Source organism: Marmota monax, unplaced genomic scaffold (assembly GCF_021218885.2).
Source record: "Marmota monax isolate L192 unplaced genomic scaffold, Marmota_monax_Labrador192_F-V1.1 WCK01_AAM20220418_F8-fsc00131, whole genome shotgun sequence".
In the NCBI taxonomy this organism is placed as follows: Eukaryota; Metazoa; Chordata; class Mammalia; order Rodentia; family Sciuridae; genus Marmota; species Marmota monax.
Genome location: NW_026693141.1, coordinates 3247523 through 3272510, shown reverse-complemented (window position 1 = coordinate 3272510; position 24988 = coordinate 3247523). Strand labels below are relative to the sequence as shown.

The 24988-nt window shown below is 49.4% G+C and overlaps 1 protein-coding gene across 1 annotated transcript in view; it reads right to left on the bottom strand.

Annotated features, from left to right (window-relative positions):
* Positions 1-24988, bottom strand: part of Podxl (podocalyxin like) — a 70462-nt gene that overhangs the window by 8948 nt on the left and 36526 nt on the right. The window contains exon 3 of the mRNA XM_046455097.1: positions 737-1324. Coding sequence (XP_046311053.1) covers positions 737-1324 — 588 coding nt within the window. The remainder of the gene's footprint in view (positions 1-736; positions 1325-24988) is intronic.

The window sequence follows — 24988 nt, the reverse complement described above, 5'->3', positions numbered from 1 at the left end:
ATTTTATTTATCTATTTTTATGTGGATCAAGCCCAGGGCCTTGCATGTGCTAGGGAAGCGCTCTACCACTGAGCCACAACCCCAGCTCCCCCAGCCCTATTTTGTATTTTCTTTTTAAATATTTTTTTAGTTGTAAGGTGAACATAATACCTTTGTTTTATTTATTTTATTTTTTTATGTGGTGCTGAGGTTTGAACCCAGTGCCTCACATGTGCAAGACAAGCACTCTACCACTGAACTACAAGCCCCCTTTTTTGTATTTTATTTAGAGACAGGGTCTCACAAAACTGCTTAGTGTCTCACTGTTGCTGAGGCTGGCCTTGAACTCACATCCTCAGGCCTCAGCCTCCCAAGGCACTGGGATTATAGGTGTGTGCCACCACACCCGGCTATATGTGTTTTTTTAGACCCTGATGTATTAAAGTGTGTTTCTTATGATGGGTTGTCATCGAACAAGTCTGAGGATCACCATTCTAGAATATTCTAACACGCTGCTGCCACCACCACAGTGCAGTCTTGCCTGTGTGTAGACGGTTGGCGTGTTTACCCTGGGCAGGCCAAAACCCTCGAATGTTGGCCTTGCTCATCAGAAATGGAAAACCAGCTCTGAGTGAAGGAGTGTCCTCATGTTCAGGTCTCGGCATAACCCTCCCAGAGAGAAACTGTATAGAGGGAAAAAAGCACAGAAAAGTTTCTTTTTGCTTGAAAAACAGTAACAAGTCGAGGCCCTACTTACTTTGTGTGGTGGGCAACACCTTGGATGTGGGACTGCTAGTGCCAGGCGCAGGGCTTGAACCACTGGGGACCGAGGAAAGTCTGTGTTGTCCACTGGTAGAGCTCTCTGGGGTCTTCACAGTGACAGTGGTTGAATGGTGAGAGCCTGGGCTGCCAGATGACACCACAGGAGAGTGTTTTGTGGCAATGGACCCTGAAGGAAGAGAGCTCGACACCTCTGTTCTCTGAGTGGCTGTGGTGGATGTGGGAATGTGGCCAGTACTGCTGTCTCCAGGGACAGTTGTTCCTTTGTCCGTGCTCTGGAAGGTTGCTTTTTCAGTGTTGGTTAAAGTGGGAGAGGAAGGCGTGGTACTACCACTCTGTGTGACACTGGTGGTTGTAGAGACTGTAGTCACCGCAGGGGTGCTTGGCTGAGTTGAGTTCAAGGGCTCCCCTACGGATGTGGATGCCGAAGAGTTGGCCGTGTTCGACTTGGTGGATGTCGCTGGGTCTGAAATGGATCCTGAAGTTTGGGGCTTCGCGCCTGAGACTGTGCTAGTTTTTACTGTGGTAGCCGGGGCTGCTGGTGGCGAGCCGTCCTTACCTGCTGCTGACAAAATAACACAGATCAAGACAGGGAACAGAGGGAGTTTTTTCTCTCCGCCGTCCTCTACCTCTGCCCTGGGATTCAGCGGCCTTGCTCCTATCCTGCCATTTGCCTTGCTGGATCCGTCATGAGTCCAGAGTTTTCTGGAATTCGAGAAACTTCTAGCAGGCATATTAGAGTGAAGCAGGGGAAGTAAAAGGAAGTTCCCCAGAAGAGAAGGAAGCCAGCGGGACGGGACGGCTGCACGCTGAGCTGGTGTCCCGCCCTCCCCACCTGGGCTCGGGTCAACAGCTCTGCCCCCCAGAAGATTCCAGACTGATGCTTCCTGAACTGCCCTGGCCCCGTTGCAACTATCCCAGGTCAGTCCCAACCTAGGAGAAACTGATGACCACGGGAGTCACACAAAGGATCGTTTCCATGCAGCTGTGGCCTGTGCCAAGGAAGAAGAGTGCAGAGTCTTGGGCTGTGTCCATCATGGTGGCTTAACCTCAAGTGGAAGGGGGTCAGGAAGGAAGGCCTTTTATTGGCTGATTTCATGAAATATTTATGGAGGGTACTGAGATCTGCTGGGTCCTGTGTTGGTGAGAAAGCACCCACACCCACAGGGAGGTGACAGGCAGGCAGAACAAAAACGTCAGATTCTGGTCACTACAAGAGGGATGTGACCAGTACAGAAAAGGGGGGTGGACAGGCGAAGAAAGGGGGCCCTAAGGTGACCATTATTAAGCCAAGACCTGAAGGATCCAAGGAGAATGTTGTGTGGAAAGTGGGAAGACAAGTGTCTCTGAGAGAGGGAAAGGGGCCATGGGGACGGGTGCACACACGTAGCTCAGGGGCAAGGGGACCTCACAAATGCAGGGCCCAGGTCTGAATTTTTGCAGTGCTAGGGAGTGAACTCAGTGGCACTTTACCACCGAGCTACATCTCCAGCCCCTCTGAAATTTTTGAGACAGGGCCTCGCTCAGTTACCAAAGTTGGCCTTGAACTTGTGATCCTCCTGCCTCAGCCTCAAGTTACTGGGGTTATGGGAGTGCACCTCCATCCCCAGCTTAAACCAGACATTCTATTTTTTTTCTAGTTGTAAATGGACATAATACCTTCATTTTATTTGTTTTTATTTTATGTGGTGCCAGGGCCTCACGCATGCTAGGCAAGTGCTCTGCCACTGAGCCACAATCCCAGCCCCTAAACCAGACATTTCTGAGAGTATAAGAAGGTGCTCTTAAAAACTGTCCCCTTGGTAAAATGAAACCTAAGCTCAGAGGTCCAAATAAGGATTTTTGGATTTTATTCTGTGTAAAGATGCCGTGGAAGGTGTTAAGGCAAGGAAGATGCACAGGTGAGACACAGGCTTTGCTCAGAGCTGCTCTCCGGTGGTCCTGCAGAGGAAACGGATCAAGCCAGACAGGAGGGACTGTGACTGTTCGAGGAGATGGGCTGCTTGCTGATGCACCGAGTGAGAGGAAGGAGAGAATCTGGGGCGAGCAGAAGGGAGGGCCTGGTGGGAAGGGAGGTCATGGACCTGAGCTGCTCCCTGGAACCAGTCAGCACCTTTACCATTTGCCTCTGCTTGGGCACTTCCCCACCCGAGACTGGGTAGCGGCAGAGTGCCTCCTCTCTCAGGCTGAAAACACCAGATACCTGCGTCTCCAGCCCCCCCAGGGACAAGCACAAGCATGTCTCAGCAGCTCACGGTTGGGTCCTCTATTGCCAGCTAGGGAGGGAAGAGACCACAGACCAGGAGGAACTCTGGTGGCACACACTCACTTTGCTACTGAGAGGAAGAAGTTTCTCAGGAGCCCCTAGAGGGGCCCAAGGCAGTCAGAATTCTAAGTAACAGGGCTCTACCTGGTATCCGACGGCATCTTGTGCATGAGAAGTCTAAGAAGTGGCTTTGGTGGGACTGAGTATATCTGCCACAAACGAATGAAAGGCCCATTTACCAGGATGCATGTTAAAAATCAATGTAAGCTTGGCACAGGGGCACACATCTATAACCTCAGCAACTCAGGAGGCTGAGGCAGGACGATCCCATGTTTGAGGCCAGCCTCAGCAACTTAGTGAGACCCTCAGCAACTTAATCAGACCTTGTCTCAAAATAAAAAATAGAAACAACTAGTTCGGTGGTAAAGTACCCTGGGTTCAATCTCCAGTACTTGTTGGTGGCTGAGGGGGTGGGAGGGGTTCAAGGTGAAGCTCTTGTTTGACAGGGGTCTCCCCTTCTTATAGTTCATAAAGTAATGTGCTTCTTATCATTGATGGTGTCTTTTGTCAAAAGATACTATGAGAGGTATCAGCACAGTTAGGGCATCGTGGAGTGGGATGGTCACTTCTTCCTGTGGTAAACTGCTGAAAACTATTGACATTTTGCACTGGATTCTTCTTTGCCATGGAAGTCCCATGCATTAGAGGACATTTAGCGACCTCACTGGCCTCTGTCCAGTAGATGCAAGTAACACACACACATACCCTTCTCCAGCTGTGACAACTAAAAATGTCTCCAGATATTGCTAAATGTCCCCTGGGGGAATAAAAAAAAACACTACTCCATTAAAACTACTAGTATAAATAAAGAAAGAGTAACTTAAATTCCCAATTCCTAATTCCTAAATTCCATCATCAATTGCTGTTTTTGGTTTGGTTTGGTTTGGTTTGGTACTGGGGATTGAACGCAGGGTTGCCCCACCATTGAGCCCCAGCCCCAGCCCTTTTTAAAAATATACATTCTATTTAGAGACAGGGTCTCAGTAGGTTGCTTAGGGCCTCGCTTAGTTGCTAAGACTGACTTTGAACTTGCAATCCCCTTGCCTCAGCCTCCCGAGCTGCTGGGATTACAGGCATGAGCCACTGTGCCCAGTTAGGGATTGCTTCTTCTTTGCAGCAAAAGGGCTGAAAAGTCCAAAAGACAGATACTTGATCCCTTGAGTTGGCAAACTACAGTGTTAATTTAATTTGCAGCCTCACGGTGCTCCATATGGAAACAGAACCTTGATTGATTGGGTGGGGACCTGGAGGATGAAGATGAAGACTACTTGTAATCTCCATCATCACTGGAATTCACTTGCCAGTCCTTTCAACCACCGTTCTCCTATCTGTTCAGGTTGCTCTGACCTTGTTTAAGGCTCTCAATAACCTCAGCAGAACTCACCCAATCAACAGAGCAGAAGCCAAATCTCCTCAGTATTCGAATCACTCTCATTTTCTTCAAACCTATTGACAGTCAAGATTCTAGGAGGACCCAGAGGTACACAGTCTCACCTAGAAGAATGCTTATTCACTAAAAATACCTGCAGAGACCCACACATCTACAGTCATCTGATCCTTGAAAAAGGTACCCAAAATATATTTTGGAGATAAAACAGCCTTTTAAACAAATGGTGCTGGCACAACTGGTCGTGCATATTTAAAAGAATGAAACTAGACCTTTAACTCTCACCCTGCACAAAAATCAACTCAAACTGGATCAGAGGCCTCAGAATTAGTCCAGTAACTATGCAACTTCCAGAAGAAAATGTAGGTTCAACACTTGTTTAGACACAGGCAAGACTTCCTCAATAGGACCCCTAAAGTTCAGGAAATAATGCCAGAGTTAATAAATGGGATAGCATCAAATTAAAAAGCTTTTGCACAGTAAAGGAAACAATTAGGAACGTGAAGAGAGCCCACAGAGTGGGAGAAAACCTTTGCTAGCTACTTTTCTGACTGAGGATTGATGTCTAGAATAAATAAAGAACTCAAAAATCTTCACACCAAAAAAATTAACATGTGGGCAAACGAATTAAACAGACGCTTCTCAAAGGAAGTACAAATGGCCAACAAACGTACGAAAAAATGTTCACATCATTAATAATTAGGAAAATGCAAATCAAAACTGCACCGAGAGTTCAGCTTACACCAGTCAGAATGGAAGTCATCAAGAATACAAATAGTAAATGCTGGGGAGGATGTGGAGGAAAAAAGAATTTACCACCCAACTGTTGGTTGGATGGTAAATTAGTACAACCGCTAAGGAAATCAGCATGGAGCCTCCTCAAAGTAGAAGACATCAAACCACCATATGATCCACTTATACCACTCCTCGGTATCTATCCTGAAGAGTTAAAGTAATCCCGTTATAGTGATGCATGCAAACCCGTGTTTGTAATAGCCAAACCATGGAACTAGCTTAGACATCCATCAATAGATACATGGATCAAGAACATATGGAAAATATACACAACGGAATTTTATTCGGCCATAAAGAAAAATGAAATTATGTCACTTGCAGGGAAATGGATGGAACTGGAGATTGTGTTAAGCAAAAAGTCAAAATTCAGGGGCTGGGGATGGGGCTCAAGCGGTAGTGCGCTCGCCTGGCATGCGTGCGACCGGGGTTCGATCCTCAGCACCACATACAAACAAAGATGTTGTGTCCGCCGAAAACTAAACAATTAAAAAAAAAAAAAGTCAAAATTCAGAAGATCGAGGGTTGTATCTTCACTTGTGGAAGCTAGAGAGGAAAAAGGAACAGAAAGGTGGGGGCGAATTTCCTAAAAAAAAAAAAACAGGAGATCAGTAGAGGAAAGGGTTCAAGGATGGGAGTCAGGGAGGGAGGGGGAAAGGACTGGGGAGTGACACTGGCCAAATGACATTGTGCGCATGTATGAATATGTAACAACAAACCCCAACAATATGTACAACTATAATACACGGGTAAAAAATGTGAGAAAAAAAATAAAAATACCTGTAGGAAGAAATCTAGCCAATACATAGCTGTATTTACCAACATGGGTAACGCATACCAGAGGCTTTACGTTCAACATGCTGGCTCAAGCAGCTAGGAGCAGCTCTAGTTGTTTCCGTAGCTGGCCGAAACCAGGCCTCAATGGTAGCCCACGTTAAGTCAATCTGCTGCCATGGCTGGAGTGTGCTTTGCCCCCCAAAGGTGCACTTGCTGCAAGCCTGACCCCCAGTATAACAATGTTGAAAGGGAGTGGGACTTTTAAGAGGCAGGATGTGATGGGAGGTGCCTGGGTCATGACTGCCCTCATGAGGGGATTATTGCTGGTCTCCTGGAGTGGGCTAGGTCTTACAGGAATGGCTGACTTCCTGTGAGAGCCTGTTCTCATAACACAAGAAGCCTGGTCCTCTCTAGCTTACTTTACCCCTCACCATGTGAGCTCTCTTATAGGCACTCCTGCCATATGCTACCACCTGCCAAGGGGCCCCCACAAGACACTAACACCATGCTGTTTGGACTTCCCACCCACCATGAACCAAATAAACCTTTTTTCTTAGTAAAGTAACCAGTTTCAAGTGCTTTGTCATAGAGATACTACATGGACTGTAACAGGTAAGTTACCAGAAATTCCCTGCAATAATGTTAGAAGAAATCCAAAGCCTTGGAGAGATACAAGAGTGTTTTATCTTGTATGATTGGACCACTCAAACTCTCTCTTTGTTCCCTAAAAGAGCTCAAAGGATACTCCATTCACAAGGCCTTCAGAAATAAAGGATTTCATGAGTTCTAATTCTCTGAAGTGATGACAGCAATTGACTGAAGCTCACACTTTGATATGGTTTGTTTAATCTAAGTGGTTCATAAAATAATAGTGCATCTCAAAACTGATGGTGGTTAGAATTTGATTAAATTTGAGATCTAATTGGGAGGGCTGTTAGCATATTGTAAGATCTTTGCTGTGGCTGTTCCTCATTGGGCAGATGATAGTAGGAAATGCTGATTTCAGTGGGAGAAAACTAAACCACTTGGGTAGTAGAGACAAGAGTAGAATTTAATTTCCAGGGGAAAAGCTATGTGTAATTCCATAATAGCAACAAAACCAGCATGAACAACAGCTAAAAAATCACGTGTTCTAAGGATTAAAATGGATGGGCAGCTCACTGGTGTCCCCTTCCTACTATGGGCCCAGCAAATGAGGCCTGGGTTGAATGATAATAAAGAACAGCCACTCACACTGTTCCCAGGACTCTTCAGTGACGTGTATACTCCTTGCAAAAGGTTGCTATGGCTTAATACCACACAAATGCATTTCCCCCTTGATTGACAGGACCAAGCTCCCTATGGAGCCCTGGGGAAGAATCTTTCCTTACCTCCTCCAAGCATTTCTTGATCTCCCTGGCTTGTAGTTACCACTACGATCTCTGACTCCATCAACACGCATCTCTATATCTCTGTGCATGGCAAGGGGCCGGGGGTTTCTGGGAATTGAGCCCAGGGCCTTGCATGTGCTATGTACATTCTCTCCCACTGAGTTACACCCCCAGCCGCTCCCCACATAAGGACACCAGTCATTGGATTTAAGGACTGTCCTAATCCAGTATGATTTTATCTTGACCCAATTACATCTGCAAAGACCTATTTCCAATTAAGGTAAAATCCACAATATTACGGTTTAGTGGTGAGGTGTTCCCCAAAAGCTTACATGTGAGACAGTGCAAGAAGATTCAGGAGAAATGATTGGGTTAGGAGAGTCTTAACCCAATCAGTGAATTAATCACCCGAGTGGTCACTGAAGGCAGGTGGGGTGTTTCTGGAGGAGGTGGGGCATTGGGAGCATGGCTTTGAGGTACACATTTGTACTTGGCAAGTAGAGATGTCTCCCTCTGCTTCCAGATCATCACTGTGAGCTGCATCCCCCTGCCACACTCTTCTACCATCATGTCCTGCCTCACCTTGAGCCCGGAGGAATGGAGCCAGCTGTCTGTGGACTGAGACCTCTGAAACCGTGAGCCCCCAGATAAACTTTTCCTCCTCTATGGTTCTTGTCAGGTCTTTTAGGGAGATCAGTGAAAAAGCTAACTAACATACAGCATCAGGGGTTGGGCCCTGAACATATCCTTGTGGGGCTATTGAGCCTCCTAATCTTCCCCTATATCCTACTTCTACGAGAATCAGGGTCTCAGTTTCAAACATTAGAAACCAATTCTGTGCTTTCAACAGAAAGTGAATTTATTAAGAAGAGAATCAGTTAGCTAATAAAACACTGGGGTAGCCAAAGAATCAGGCTTCAGTCAGAAGCCGTGTCCAGACTCTCCCACACTGCTCTGGTGAGGTCATGGTCTGCTACCACCCAGGGTACTACAGTTAGCACCACTGACGCCATGAAGGCGGATTCTAGACTGCATTTCTGAGAGATGCAGCCCTCAGGGACACTGTCGGTAAGAGGTCCCTCCATTTACTTTTATGATTGGGCACCACAGGGAATCCCCTGGGTCCCATCCATATTCCTCCCTGCTTCATTATTTAGCAGCATGAGACTCACAGCAAGAAGAGTAGACCCGGGCTGGGCTTGTGCTCAGTGGCAGAGCGCTTGCCTAGCACGTGCAAGGCCCTGGGTTGGATTCTCAGCACTGCGAATAAATAAATAAAGTGAAGGTCTACTGACAACTAAAAAAATATTTTAAAATATTAAATATAAAAATAGTAAATATAAAAAAAAGTTTAAAAAAAAAAGAAGAGTAGATCTTAAAGCTTAGTGCTCCGCTGACTTTGCCTTGCGGTGAGTCCCGTGGAGAAGCCCTGTGCTCTGCGGGCCACTGTGGTGGGACAAGGAAGGCCTTCCAAGTCTGTGTGCAGAGCGGGGCCAGCACAGATCCAGAAGGTGCTGCTTTAGCAGTCTTCCTACCCCAAGGCCACTTAGTCGTGAACCTGACAAGCAGCCATGAGGTGACAGAGAAAGAAGGGAACTGACATACACAAGGAACCATCTAGACCACCAGATTCCCCAGAGCCTCCCCATGTGACACACAGCCACACTCTCCAGATGCACCCAGGCCATCTGTGCCTAAATCCCATGCACCACTCCTGCTCCCTCCAAGTTCCTAAGAGCACTAGCTATTGTCTGTAAACCTGCTCACATCCTCACCTCAGAGTCACTCTCCTTCAAAATTAGTAAGTAAATAAACAAACAGCCATGAAATGCACTATTCAATGTCCTGGCCATTGGAAGAATTTTCTTCCCAGCCTTTTCTTTAGGGTCTCCCCTAAATAGGGCTATCATCCTCTAGCAGCCCACCGGTGGCACCTGTGGCCAGCACCAGCCCGTTATCCCACACCATCTACAGCAGTCTTGACCTCCACACTCCTCAGATAGCTGATCACAGGGCACCAGCTCCCTCTGGCCCTGGAGAATGGACTGAGGGGAGGGGGCCACCTGCTGAGGATACGAGGCACCCTAGAATTTTCATGATTCTTTCTTTAGGACCTACTCAGGCTAAATCTGATAATGGAAAGCTGCAAAATAATCCTTGAGAAAAACAGGAGGTATGAAGTAATGATGATAAAAATCAACAATGAAATAGAAACCAAAATCCAATAGCAGAAATAAAAAACAAAAAAAAGAATTTTGATCTTGTTTTTCTTTTTGAAATTGGGTCTCACTATGTTGACCAGGGTAGACTTGAACTCCTGGGCTCAAACAATCCTCCGGCCTCAGTCTCCCAAGTAGCAGGGACCAAAAGCATGTGCCACCACACCTGGCAATCAATCAATCAATCAATGATTTCTTAAGGGTAATAAATAATAAAACCTTTGGGAAAATTAATCAAAGGGGAAAATCCAAAGGCATAAATAATAAGATGTAAAAATAATAACAGATATTTAAAGCATAGGTCATTATGAACAAATGCTGATAAATTTGAGGCAGAAAAGATGGACATTTTCCTTTAAAAAAAACTTCAGAGTAACTGTAGAAGAAATAATAATTTGTCCTATGATTAAAAAGAAAGTGAATAGGTAATCATTACTTTTCCAAAAGTGGGTTTGAAAGATCAAATAATTCTAGCCTTGCACAAACTTTCCATAACACAGTCTGCTCTACTGCAAAATATCTGTAAAAAGAATTAGTTTATAATAATAGTGATTGGCCATTTATAATGATAGTGATTGACCATTAACAAAACATGAACAGTACAAGCCAAAGAAAGAGACTGATGGCTTCATCGAAGTTAACAACTTGTGTTCACCAAAAGAAATCACAGGACGTACGGTTTCAGCTAACAAGAGTAGAGATGCTGAGCAAGGTGTGGTCTTACCATCTGTAATCCCAGCTACTCAGGAGGCTGAGGCAGGAGGAGTTCTAGTTTTGAGGCCAGCCTTGGCAATTTAGCAAGACCCTGTCTCAAAATAAAAAACACAAAAAGTACTTGCCTAGCATGTGTGAGGTCCTGGGATTAATCCCAGGTACTAAAATAATAATAATAATAATAATAATAATAATAATAAAAGAAGAGAGATCTGGAACAAACAAACAAACAACAACAACAAAAAAAACTTCACTCTTATTCCTACAACAAAAAAAGGACTGAGAAACCAAAAAAAGAATGATGACTCTTCCTCAGCCCATTGGAGAACTGAGGTCATGAGGGAAAATTCTACACTGAAAACTAGAGGCAGGGGGCGACTTCAGGAAAAACTGGCCAGAGCATTTGCTTACCCAGAGACGGCCAGCTAAAAGATTTTTCCATTTGTTCCTTCGCTCACTGCGATGCTGGGAACGGATCTCAAGGCCTCGTGCATGTTAAGGGCTCTGCCACCAAGCTACCACCCCAGCTCCAGGTAAATTTTTACATGAATAGCTAAAGGCTGGGCACAGGCTTGTGAAAGTGCAAAGCTCTAGGAGCGTGCACATCAAAAGGTTTCCAGCAGGTCGTGAGAAGGAAGCCAACAGCCGGGCGCAGTGGTGCACTCCTGTGATCCCAGTGGCTTGGGAGGCTGAGGCAGGAGGACTGTGAGTTCAAAGCCAACCTCAGCAACTTAGCGAGATCCTGTCTCTAAATATAAAGCAGGCTGGGGATGTGGCTCAGTGATTAAGTGACCCTGGGTTCAATCCCCAGTCCCCCCAAAAAGGAAGGAAGCCATTGCTGAAACTCCAGGCAGGCCCATATCCTTTAAGAAGCGCAGGGTAGGGTGAGAAGCGGCTTTCAGGTGGAAGCCCTCTGAGCCGGGGAAGAGAAAAACGCCCTTTAAGGGCCATGTGCTAAGCAGAACATGGAGGGAAGAGGCAGGAAGGCTGGTGAAGACCATGCCCTCAAGCAGCAAGTTACCAGTGCCTAAGTGACTCTTAATCAGAACATCAGAGAATGTCCCTCCCCTGCTCCACAATGCCAGCAAGTGGGTGTAACAACGGATACTGCTGGGGGCAGCCAGAGAAGGGAGACTCTCAGGGGACCATCAAAAAAGACCCACAGCCAGGCAGAGAGAAGGGCGGTGTTACTGAAGGACTTTGTGGGGTGCACTGAAGTTTCTATAGCCACAGCAGACATCAAGCACAACCCCGGACTAGATCAATAAAAACCCACACTAAAGACATAGCAGAAGAAAAGTGCCTCTGGTTGCCGTGGGCAACCACTGATGGACCTTCCGTCTAAAGATCTGCCTATCCTGGACACGTCATGTACATGTTATCATACAGTATGGGGTCTTCTGACAGTTTATCTGCAAGCTTTCCTTCTGCCTTTTATTTTCAAAGTTCATTCATGTTGTAGCCTGTGTCACAATCCGCTGAATGATATTCCACTACATGGATCGCCTACATTTGGTTTATCCATTCAGCATTTGATGAACATTTGGGTTATTTCAACATTTAAGCTATTCTGAATAATGTTGCTATGAGTATTTGTGTACGGGTTTTTACACAGATGTATGTCTTTGTTTCTCTTGGATATAGACCTAGGAGTGGAAGTGCTAAGTCATAAGGTAACTCTGTGTTTAGCATTTAGAAGAACTGCCAAACTGTTTTGCACTGTGGCTACACATTTGACATGGCAACCACCAGTGTTCTGTGGGTCCAGTTTTCTTGCCTCCTCACCAACAATTTCATCTGCCCTTTTCATTATGGCCATGTTAGTGGACATGAAGTGGTTCCTCACTGTAGTGTTAATTTTCGTTTCCCTGATGACTAATCAAATCCGGCACTATATAAAAAAGACAGTATATCACAACCAAGGGATGTTCATCTCAAGGACAGTTCAGAATTTGAAAATAAACATTCTCTTAATCATGTTTAAGAAATAAAAACCAGTGTTGGGGATACAGCTCAGTTGGTAGAGTGTTTGCCTTGCAAGCACAAGGCCCTGGGTTCAGTCCCCAGCACCACAAAAATAAAAATAAAAATAAAAACCAGCAATGGAAAAGAACTTCCCTTACCCAACAAATGATGTGTCCAAGTAGACCTACAGCCAATGTCACACTTATTGAAAGATGAGTGTCTTGCCCTGAAGTTTTGGGGAAAGACAAGGATACCCTCTCTCACTGCTATTGAACATTATACTGAAGTCCTGGCCAATTCCATAGGGGGAAATTTTTTCTTAAAACTCAACAAAAGCCTGGTGCTGTGACACCTACCTATAATCCCCGCTACTTGGGAGGCTGAGGCAGGAGGATGGCAAGTTCCCGGCCAGACTCAACAACTCAGTGAGACCTTGTCTCAAAAGGGCTGTGGGTATAGTTCAGTGGTGGGGGGGTGTGGCAGAGGGAAGTGGCTCACATGATGATCACAAGCACAGGGAGACTCCACTCGCCAGATATGAAATATATATACCCCAAAGCTGCACCCCCAAAGCCCAGCTCCTCTGCCACACCTACCAGCCTTCAGTCACCACTCAGCCTTCAGTCACCACATCAGAAGATTAATTCACTGATTGGGTTAAGACTCTCATAACCTAACCAATTCAACTCCGAAAAGTCTTGCATTGTCTCACACATGAGCTTTTGGAAGATACCTCACATTCAACCCTACAGTACGTATGAGGTTGAGACGAAATTGTAACCCATATCCTTGAGAGAAACAATTTTGTGCTATTTACACACAGTTCTTTATGTTACAGTATCCAGTCAAAACACCACCTTTAGGGACTACAAATAAGCAAGGGGACGGGGAGGAGGCTCCTGAACCCAGGATACCTAAGAACGATGCCAGTATGGCCTCATACAGATGGAGAGACAGAAATAAAGCAATGTGGGTACTTACAGTGGAGTACCAAAATGTGTACTTCCTAGCTCTGTCCACAGAAAGCATCTAGAAGCAGTGATCAACAAGCAGCACAGAGCACACGCAGTGCCCAGATTTTTTCTAGTACCATTCTCCAATAAAATAAGTAGGGCTCTCTGGAGAAATGGCTTGATTCTCAGCAAATCCCCAGGGGAAATTTTTTTCAGTAGACATGGGGAAGATGCAAGATGAGCTGGAATATCTGATAATGCCAGAAAGTGAGAAACTGCTAAACAACAAAACAACAAGACCCCAAGAAGCAGTCAAGTTCAAAAGACATAGGACACAATTCTGGAAAAGGGGCACACCTGAGAGAGCTCCCAGTGACCAAACCCGGACAATTTGAGCAACAGAAAAAAAGAGCTGGGGAGGTAGCTCAGGGGCAGAAGGTCCCCTGGGTTTAATCCCCAGTAACACAAGCAAAGCAGAAGAATTGACAGGTACTCATAGGTGGGGAGGAATGGTACAAATAGCCCATGAACATCAAAAAATGTTAGTAATCAGGGAAATGCAAAATAAGAAGGAATGATCATTTCAAACCCAACAGAATGGTAAAAAATATTAAAGTCAGACAAGCAGCAGCAAAACCATGGAGAGGTATAAATTGGTACACACACTTGGAAAATAGTATAGCCCCAAAGTTTCTGGTTCAGCCAGTCGAGAACAGAACACGAGAACCTGCACTTCTAACGAGTTCCCAGACGACTCTGATGCTGCTGGTCAGAGGACCACACTTGAGGAATAAAACTGCAGTGCCAGGTGGCATTCTGTGCCAGGTGGAGGCATGGTATCATGAATTTAAATCCAATTAGCCAGACTGTGCGAGTCTCCTCTGGCAGAGGATGGAAGGTGGAGGTGCTGGCTCCCCTGGGCTTTGTAGGTGAGCGTGATGGCAGGAGAGGTGCGAGGGCTTGGGGATATCTGTCAGACGTGGATTATGATGACATACTAGGAAATACAGGATGGATCTAGAGGAAAATAAAGGTCATAGACTGAGAAAGGCCACAGGCTGGCCATCTCTCTCTTTTTTTTTTTGATACTGGGGATTGAATTCAGGGGCACTCAACCACTATGCACATCCCTGCCCTTTTATATTTTATTTAGAGACAGGGTTTCACTAATCCCTTAGGACCTCACTAAATTGTTGAGGCTGGCTTTGAACTCATGAACCTCCTGACTTAGCCCCCTGAGCAGCTCAGATTACAGGTGTGCACCACCATGCCTGGCAGACTGGCCATCTTGAGCTCAAGAATTGTGATATGAGTACAAAGTCCGCCCTCCGTATCCGCATGTTTCACATCTGCAGATTACACTACCAGATTAGAACTATTTGAAAAAAAGAGCCAGGTGCATTGTTGCATTCCTGTAATCCAGGCTACTAGGAGGCTGAGGCAGGAGGATCACAATTTGAGGTCATCTTTTTTGGGGGGGGAGGGGAGGGGTGTGGTGCTGGGATTGAACCCAGGGCCTTGTGCATGCAAGGCAAGCATTCTACAGACTGAGCTATATCCCCAATCGAGGGTATGTCTTAAAATAAGAAATTAAAAGGGTGGGATGTAGCTCAGTATTAGAGTGCTCCAGTGTTCAAACCCTAGTACTGGGGGAAAAAAATTTTTTTTAAATAAAAATCTGTGTCTGTACTAAACATGCACAAACTTTGTCATTATTCCCTAAACAATATACTATAGCAACTATTTACATAACATTGATATTGCATTAGGTAGTGCAGGCAATCTAGAGATGATTTAAAGTATGATATGCAAATACTGGGCCATTTTATACAGGGGGCTCAAGCACCTGTGGTGGATCTGGGTATCTGTGGGGTGGTGAGAAGGGGAAGGTCCTGGAGCCAGTCTCCCGCAGACACCAAGGGATGACTAGGGATGACTGTGCTACGGTTTGGATGTGGTGTCCCCCAAAAGCTCACACGGGAGACAATGCAAGAAGATTCAGAGGAGAAAAGATTGGGTTGTGAGAGACTCAGTCCAATCAATTAATCTCTGATGGGGATTAACTGAGTGGTAACTGAAGGCAAGCAGGGTGTGGCAGAGGAGGGGGCATTGGGGGCGTGGCTGGGGGTATATATTTGTATCTGGGAAGTGCAGTCTCCCCTTGCCTGCTGATCACCACACTCTTCTGCTGTTAGGTTCAGCCCCACCTTGAGCCCCAAGAATGGAGCCAGCCTTCTATGGACCGAGACCTCTGAAACCATGAGCCCCTCAAACTTTTCCTCCCCTGCTACTGTGCTGGTCAGGTCTTCTAGTCCCAGCAGTGAAGAAGCTGAGACATGGTGCGCCGGCCAGTGTTGGTCTGCGGGCAGCGGTGATCTAAGAACAGAGTTCTCAGCGCTCCATTTCAGAAGTGGTGCGGCCTGGGGTCGCGATGAAGTTCAGGGTGCAACAAGGGAGTGGCTGGGGAAGTAGAGATGGGAAGGATGGAGTCCAGAAACAGAGGCTGGCATCCCACCATTTACCCCAGTGGGTCCCCAAGTCACTGAGAATGAGAATGAACCGCTCAGCAGGAGAATCGCAGACACCCACGGGGAGGAAATGACACTGACATGGACACTGTGTCCTGAAGGCCAAGCCAGCCGTGTGCCAGTTCCTCCAGCAGGGTGGAGGATGGAAGTGGAGGAGAAGGCCAACTCGGCCTCCTCTCAGAGAGAGGTGAGCACTGCTTAAACCTTCCATGAGGGCCTGCTTCCTCCTCTCCCTGGCCATTTCCAGACCTGGGACTGACTCTCGACTATTAATAGCAGGAAAGGAAACTCGAAAGAATGCCCCAGGAAGAGGGTGTGTGGAAGGCAGGCAGGAAGGCAAGGGGACGGGAGGTCCAGGCCTGGACACTCGTATCTGCCTCTCCTTCCTCCCTCACGCCCAGCTCATCACCCCAGCTGTCATCTCCGTGGAAGTGGAACCCTCAAACTCCAAGAGTAGAGAGTGCGATTCCAGCTGCTGTCCTTCAGGATGGGTATGATCAAGGGGAGCACACCGACGGGAGAGAGGGACTCAAGCCTTCGGTCCTGATCTGCCTCAGCCCCTGAGGCCCGAGCACACCATCTTAAAACTATCTGTGAAGCGGGCCATGATATTTATGGACCCTCAAGATGTGGTTGCACTTCCTGACCCATGATTCATAATTCTCTGTACGTAAGTCTGCTTCTGCTGCCACTTCAGAGCCACCCCACACAGCCACTGCGGAAGGCTTGCTCGGGGCCTCTCTGGGGCTTCAGGCAAAGCCTTTTCCGAGGACTGCCCAACCTCAACACATTTTGTTCCAGCAGGTCACCTGCTTGGTGAGCCCCTTCCTCCCCAGAGCTCCTGTCATTGGAAGCACACGGTGTGATGCTGTCCCAGGCTCGGCCAAGCTGCACCCTTCCCAGTTCTCCAGGGCCCATTCTTTATTGCCAGGTTCTGGGTGGCAGCTGAGAAAGACAGCAGAGAAGAATGGCCTGGGAGAGGGGCCCAGGCTCACTGCAGGCCCCTAGCACCTTCTCCAGGCCAGTACACCAGGGCTCCATTTCCCACTGTGTGCAGCCAAACACACACACACACACACACACACACACACACACACACACACACTCCCCTACCTTCATTCTGAAAAACGTGGTCTACCCGTCTCAGGTTTTATTATTTAAGTCAGCACCCCTCAGGGGGGTCTTTACCACCCCTGTCTCCACACAGTCTGGCCTTCCTTCCCCACCACTCCCTCTCTGCTGAACGGAGCTCATGTTATAATTTAGATATGAGGTGCCCCCCAAAGCTCATGTGTGATGCAATGCAAGAAAGCTTAGAGGTGAAATGATTTAAAATCTGCTGGTAGGTATTAACTAGGTGGTAACTAGGCAGATAGGTCGTGGCTGGAGGAGGCAAGTTCCGGGGCACTTACTGGTCTCTTTGGGGTATACACTCTGATCCAGGGGAGCCTGGCTTAGTCTCTTTCCTCCACCACCCTCTTCGGCCAAGATGTTCTGCCTCGCCTTGGGTCCAGGGTCATGGAGGCGGCCATCCATAGACTGAGCCCTCTGCAACTGTGAGCGCCAAATAAGCTTTTTCTACTCTGTTGATCTTGTTGGGTCTTTTGGACACAGTGATGAAAAAAAATGACCAAAATAACTCAGTTCCTCCTACCAAAGGTCTTTCTGGATTCCCCTCCAGCCCAGTGCAGATCCTCTCCTCAGAACCTGTGTGTTCCAGGTTTCTGCTCTGGGGATCCCATTAGTCCTATATCCGCTTCATAGAACCACTCATCTGTGGGCTTTAAGAAAGCTGGCTGGCCCCCTCCTGGCCTCCAGCTCCCTCCGCCTGCAGGTCCTCCTGGTGCTCCGAGGTGGGCGCTGGTCTGGGGAAACAGCACCGGCAGAGGACTCCCCTGGGAGAGAAGTCAGAGTGGGGGGCCGGGAACCTGGAATGGGGACCCAGGCACTGAGTCACCTCACTTCTGCCACCCAGCTCTGGCCATCTCCCAGGCTGCACCGAGCCTGGGTGGCACTTGGATCCTCTCTGCCTTGTGGGTCCTTGCATTAGTTTCCTGTGGCTGCCATCAGTCACCCTGAAGGCTTTCAGACAACAGAACCATGTGATCCCCCCAGCACGTCTCTCTTCTGCCTTCTCTGGACGGCTTCTCTAGTGTGCTATAGGTCTCCGTGTGGAAAATGGGGACATGAGGACACTGCCCCTGGTGTTGCTCTCTATACCGTTAAGTATTAGGAATTAAACTCAAGGATACTTACCACTAAGCTACATCCCAGCTCTTTTTTATTTTTGAAACGGGGTATCCCCAAGTTGCTGAGGGTGGCCTTAAACTTGTGATCCTCCTGCCTCGGCCTCCCAAGTTGCTGGGACTTCAGGTCTGCATCTCAGCACCTGGCCTCTCTGTAACTATTTAAATGGCCCCCAGCTTGGGCCAAAGGCCCAAAGATAGGCCTGCTCTATTTCCTTGGCATAAGGGGTATGACAAATTGAATATGTCCTCCCTCCAAATTTATGTCACAACCCTCACCCCAACGTGATGGAGTTAGGAAGAGGGGGCTGCAGAAGGTGATTAGGTTTAGTGGAGGCCTTGAAGGGGGACCCCATGATGAGATTAATATCCTTTAAGAAGAGGAAGAACTTTCTTTCTCTTTGTCAGGTGACGTCACAGCAAGAAGGCAGCCATTTCTCATCCAGGAGGCAGGCCCTCACCAGAACCCATCACAGTGTACCCTGATCAACTTCCAGTCTCCAAACTGACTAGAAAAATTCTGTTCTCTAGTTATTTGATACAGTATTTTGTTGTATTGTAACAAAACCTGAGCTCGCTACAGCAGGGGGGTCCTGGGTAGAGCCCATCAGAAGGGCAGCTCCCACCACCTGGGGAGGGACGGTCCCCAGTCCGCCCTCATCACCCCCCCCTCCCAGGCTGAGTGTCAGGTAGACACATGTGGCCAGGGGTTCTGGCCATGCTCCGCCCTGTCCCTTCCCATTGTCCACTGTGAATCTCACTATTGGACCACACCCAAGTCCCCGAGCAGCCCCCTCAGGGGGCTAGTCCTCAGGGAGATAATCCCAGGCGTTCTTGAGATCTGGAACTGTTTGTCCCATCAGTAAGTTTCAGCTGGCCAGCCAGGCACCGACTCCCCAGGGCAGGGCCCTGTCCACCTACATCCCGAATGCCACTGCTGAGTGGGGACAGCTGAGTGACATGAAGGCACCCTTCACCTGCAGGCCCTGGTTCACAACACTGCTTCTTCCTCAGGCCACAATTCCTCGTGCTTCCCTGTCCTCTGCACCTGGGAGTGGGGACACAGGGACCTAAAGTGCCCCGGCTCCAATCTGCCACATGTCCCTGCCTCATCTCCACAAAAATAGTGAGGACAGCAGGGAAGAACCCAACCACCTGGCCACACTAACGGGGTGGCCAGGCAGGTGTCTCAATTTACTACAAGGGTCTTAACCTCCACCCTGCCTCCTCAGCTGTCCAAGTGGGCAGGGGTGTCCTCTTAGCAGCCCACTCATACCTAGACAGTGTGTGCACACAGCAAGTGCTCAGCTAACGTGGGCCACTCCCTGCAGAGCGGTGCCCAAGGGAGAGGGGGCGAGGCACCTCCACTCCCCAGCCCCCACCCCCAGCTCTGGAACAGGAAGGAGCTCCACTCCTGGAAGCTCACCCCCCCACACACACACACAGGCCTTGGCCAGGGCAAGGAGGACCAGGCTTGTGCAGACCCACTGGGCTCTTCCCTTCCAGGTTTCAGGAGAAGCCTGACTGATCTGAGGGAGAAAAGATGGCAGCCCCTGGGGGGCCGTGGTCCACGGAAGACTGAGACCAGGGACTGAGGCTGAGTCTGCTGGCAGAAAGAAGAGGAAACCGAGGCCTGGGTGGGGCCTGGCTCCAGGAAGTCCGTCCTCACCACCTCAGAAGCCAGGGGAGAGGGAGGGGTTGCCAGGGAAGGCCTTCCTGCTGCCAGACTGAAGTCCTGCCCCCGACCACCACCCAGACCCAGGCCTGGCAGGGAAGGGCTAGTCAGCTGGGGCCTCCATCTGTCAGAGCTGGGCTCCCAGCTCCTGGGTCAGGACCACGTAGGTAGGTGGCAGAACGGAGCAGGAGTGAGCAGCTCAGCCTTTCCTGGATGCACCCTCTCTTAGGCCTGGGCTTCCAGTTCAGGGAAACGGAAGTCACTCTCTTCTGCCTCTTCCCCCAACCCCCCACCTACCACCCGCACCCCCGCTGTCCTCCTAAGCAGTGTAGATATTAATGAGAGCCTGACAAGCGACTCCAGAGAAGGCAGGGAACTAAAATGTATTAAAATAGGCCGGGCGCAGTGGCACGCTCCTGTAATCCCAGCTGCTCAGGAGGCTGAGGCAGGAGGATGGCAAGTTCAAAACCAGCCTCAGCAAAAGCAAGGCATTAAGCAACTCAGTGAGACCCTGTCTCTAAATAAAAAACAAAACAGGGCTGGGGATGTGGCTCAGTGGTCAAGTGCCCCCCGAGTTCAACCCCCAGTACCTCCCAAAATAAATAAATAAAATATACTGACCATCCCGAAGGGCCAGGTACTTCTGTCTAGTACCTCACTTAACTCTGAAAATGACAGGAGGTATGTGACGCGACGCCATTTTGAAAGTGAGGAGTCCCTGGGGCTAGAGGAAGGGGTGGGCAGTGTTTGGGGGGGGGGGGGTGAGCTTCCTGCTGGGCAGGTGGAAGGTTTGCAGGTGGGTGCTGGCGATGGCTGGGAGCTGCTTACTGCACTGTCACCTAAAAGAGGAGTCAAATGGTACATTTTATGTTATGAATACTGGACCACAAAAAAAAGTAAAGAAACCAAGGTGGAGAAAGGTCACCTGACCTGTTCAACACCCAGCAAGTAGGCAGTCGGGTCACTTTGGGGCACCAGCCTCAGTGAATGGCTTTTTTGCCTCTGCACCTGCACTGTGTGGGCAAGGAACTACCCCCTCAGTGGTCTAATGACAACGTGACACAGTAAGGTACAACAAGCACTGGCAAACTGTTCTGTTGGTCTGTTTACTAGCTCGTCTAAGCTACTCAACTTTGCCATTGCAAGCCCAAGGGCAATCACTGTCAGGTGTGGTTGTGTCCCAATAAAACTTTATTCACAAATACAGGCAGCCAAGCATTCAATCGTCTGCTAACTTTTTTTTTGGGGGGGGGTATATGAGGGGGGTGCCAGGGATTGAACTCAGGGGCACTCAACCACTGAGCCACATCCCCAGCCCTATTTTGTATTTTATTTAGAGACAGGGTCTCACTTCACAGAGTTGCTTAGCACCTCACCTTTGCTGAGGCTGGCTTTGAACTTGAGATCCTCCTGCCTCAGCCTCCTGAGCCACTGGGATTACAGGCGTCTGCTAACCTTTGATATGTAAGATCCCTCCGGGGTCTGGGGCTAGAAGCCTATTTCTATCCAGCTGCAACAAGTGCCACTCCTACTAGCCTATCATGAGAAGCCCAGCCACATGACAACAAATGGCAGACAATATGTCACCAACAAAGGAAAGAACACCCCAAATGGTTACCTATTCAAAAACAAATTAAAAGGCAAAAATATGTTCACGAATCTAAACATTCCACCTCCAGTAAGAGACATCAGGAGTGACCATGGCAAGATGGAGATCTTACAGAGGTGCCCTCCCCTCTGTGCACAGAGGTCACTGCTAAGGATTTGGGATGCGGAGGAGACTGTGACCACCCCCCTAATATCCTTGGAACCGGCACAGCACCCAGTCTCAGTGGACGCCCAATAAGTGTGTTCTAGGGACGGTGCCCACAGATGCCTCGCGGAAATGCCCGGTGCCAGCTGGTGTCGGGGCTGGGGGCTCACAGCAGCCAGATCAATGCACCCAGCTTGCTCTTCCCTTCCCTGCTCCTCAGCGGGTCCCTGCTTTTGGTCCCCACAGCAGCTCACCTGAGCTACCAGGCTGGAGCCTGATGGTGCGTATTGAGCATCTGCTGCCTCCACAACTTCATGGAGGTCCTGGGAGAACATCCCCTTCCCATCCATCCATCCATCCATCCATCCACCCGTGCTGAGGATGGCAGGCAAGTGTTCTACCGCTGAGCCACCTCCCCAGCCCACCCACTTCATAGAAACAAAAACCAAAACCATTTCATTGACATTCAGAACACAGTGCATACCACAGCAAAACAGGGAGTGTACCTCAGAAGCCCACCCCAGGTTCCCCTCCATCCCCCAGGTTAATCACTATTCTGATACAAAGCATCACGTTAGTTCTGTCTGTTTTTAAATTTTGTATCAAGGACAGCCTGGTCTTCTTCAGTCCTCTGGCTCTGGTTTCGACCGCCCACTGTGATCTGCACCCGGCGTGACTGGTTCTTCTCCGGGTGCGGACTTGGGGCCTACTCGTGCTCAGTACCGCATTCTCCTCTGTGAACATGTCACTGGGAAGCATTCCACTGCTGATGGGCATCTGGGTGGCTTTTAATTTAGGGCCATCATGAATAGGGCTGCCATAAGCCTTGCAGACTCTGACTTTGGGGAACATCTGTGTGTACTTCAAAGAGGTCAGTGTCAAGGCTGGGCAGGGCCGGGTGCTGTGGTCCTGCAGAGCGTGGGGTGAGATGGGGCGGGAGCCTGGTCCAGTGCACACTGCGCTCCACCTCCAGGCCTCCTCACCCAGGGTCCCAGGCCATCCCTGTGCAGGCAGCTCCATCTGCTCTGTGCGTCAGACCCACTTCCTGGAGGGCATCTGTCACTCCAGGTACAGCAGAGCACTCTGGGGCCAGGGACTGCTCTCCAGCAGGCCACCCCTCCAGCTCAGCAGGCCTAGTTCCACATACTGCAGAAAGGGGTGGGGCTCCTGGACCTTTGCATCCCTTCTAGAAAGTAATCAGAGGCCCAGGACTGGCAATGCCTCCCCACCCTGTTCCCCTCAGACCCTGTGACAGAGTAACGTACAACAGGGGCCAAACCCCACCCTCAGTCCCACCCCTGAGCCCCTGAGCAGGAAGCTGCTAAAGACATTCCTTGCATTGCTCGCTAGTATAATTCTGAGGCCGGAGGAGGAGAGGCAAGAGGAGAGCTTGGAATTCTGTCAATTGTGCCATCAAAGGCTCGGGCCCTGCTGCTACCTGGGGCTGAGTTCACCCTGCCTCCTCTGGTTCCTTTCCCCCCGCCTCTGCTCCCATCCTGTGCCCCTGCCTGTCATGGATGGTCCCAACAAAAGGTAGGGGCCGAGTCCCCAAGGCTTTGTCCAGGGGCTGACGGAACGCCTGCCCAGGGAAGGGGCTGGGTCTTCCTGAGTTGGAAGGAGTGGACTAACCTCCTTAAAACAATACCCTTCCAGGGCCTCCTAATCCCTCCGCCTGCTGCAGACCATGTGAATCCTGATCTGTCTGGCCGGGCAGGGCGCCCAGGAGCAGCCAACCCACTGCCAGCAGGCGGGCAGGGGCAGGCTGGTGGCCAGCTGCCCCAGCTCCCCTCACCTGCCAAGACAGGCTGCCGGACAAAGGTCAGGACAACAGGACAGCACCTGGGGGAGGTGACAGAGTGCCCTTCGCCCTGTCTTCAGGTCAGTTTCACTGGCCACCTGTGTGTCTTGTTACACTGATGACCACTCTGGGACCACAGGGCAGAGGTGTCAATGTGCTCTTGCTCACACGCTGGAATTTTCTATGCATTTACCCATTAAATACCTACCTCCATCCCTGGCACTCTTCAACTTGACAGAGGCTCCCCACATTGGCCCAGACCCTGAGACAAGTCCCTCCCTATGAGGAGGTATCTTTACTACGTTCCTTGTGCAGACGGGAGACCTGGACTGCGGACACAGGTGACTAGACCAGGGGAGACCCCACAGCCCAGGTCAGGGAGGCGGACTGCAATCCATCCCCTGGGAAATTCACAGGCTCCACTTCCACAGAACCTTCTCTCTTGTTCCCAGGGGCCACTCTGGGTTTGGAGGTGACGATCCCACCGCCGTGGAAGAGGGGACTTCTAGGCTGTCTAGTGCGCCACTTCCTCCCTCCCCGTACCGTGGCTGGGCAGGCAGCCCTCCTCCCAGGGGCGCCTGCGCTGCGACCTCGGGCACACACACACTTCCAGAGCCATGGCGCGCACACATTTGGCACTGGGCTCTTCCCTTTGCAGTAAGTTCAAAAACAACCTTGGTAAATATTTTTCTGAGGGAGCACACTGTCATTCCCACGCCACCTCCCGCCTCCCGCAGCCATGAAAGGAGGCAGATGTGTAGTTTTCTCAGCAGCCCCAGGAAACCTCTAGAGGCCAGCCTCCACTGTGGGCCTGAAGCAAACAAGGGCCGGGGACCAGAGGGAAATCCCCACACTCACGGCTGTGGGATAGTCGCCGTCCAAACCCAGAGTGGCCTCTAGGAAAGAGCTGTGTGAACTGGAGCCTGTGAGTTTCCCAGGGAATGGCCAGCTCCCACCTGGTGGAAGCCAAAGGTCACGGCCACCAAGTGTGGCTTTCCAAATTTCCAAACTGTGTGCTCTATCCTGGACAGCAGTCTCTCCTTCCAGCAATAACACCTGTGTCTCCGGGCGTGGTGGCGCACGCCTGTAATCCCAGCCGCTCAGGAGGCTGAGGCAGGAGGATCGCGAGTTCAAAGCCAGCCTCAGCAACAGCAAGGCACTGAGCAACTCAGGGAGACCCTGTTTCTAAATAAAGGGCTGGGGATGTGCCTCAGTGGTTGAGTGCCCCTGAGTTCAATCCCCAATACTCCTTCCAAAAAAAAATAACACCTGTGTCCTTACTGCAGGATAATCCACAGTGGGGTGGGGGGGATGTTCCCCAGGCTAAATACCTGTGTGCTCAGGGTGGGCTGGGGACTCATCCAGTTCTACAGCTATCACCCCATTTACTCGACAAAGTAAGAAAAATAAAGCCCAAACTCCATTACCCCAGCTCCCCCTGTTCCCAGTAGGTGAAGAAAACACATGGCTGCCCCCCATCCCCCCAGGGTGCACAAAATCTGGCTTTCTTTGGTGAAGCCAGTGGAGTTTGGGGCCTGCTCTGGGGGAACAGAGGTCTGATGGGGAGGGACAGATGGGGGCGGGGGTGTTGCTTAAAAAGAACAAACAAACCAAGTGAATGGATATAACCAAACAATTGAGGACCGGCTCCCCCATCTCCAGGAAAGTTAAAGGCAGGTTCCTTTTAAACAAAGCCAAGTCTCACCCTGTTTGAGAGCCAGGGCCA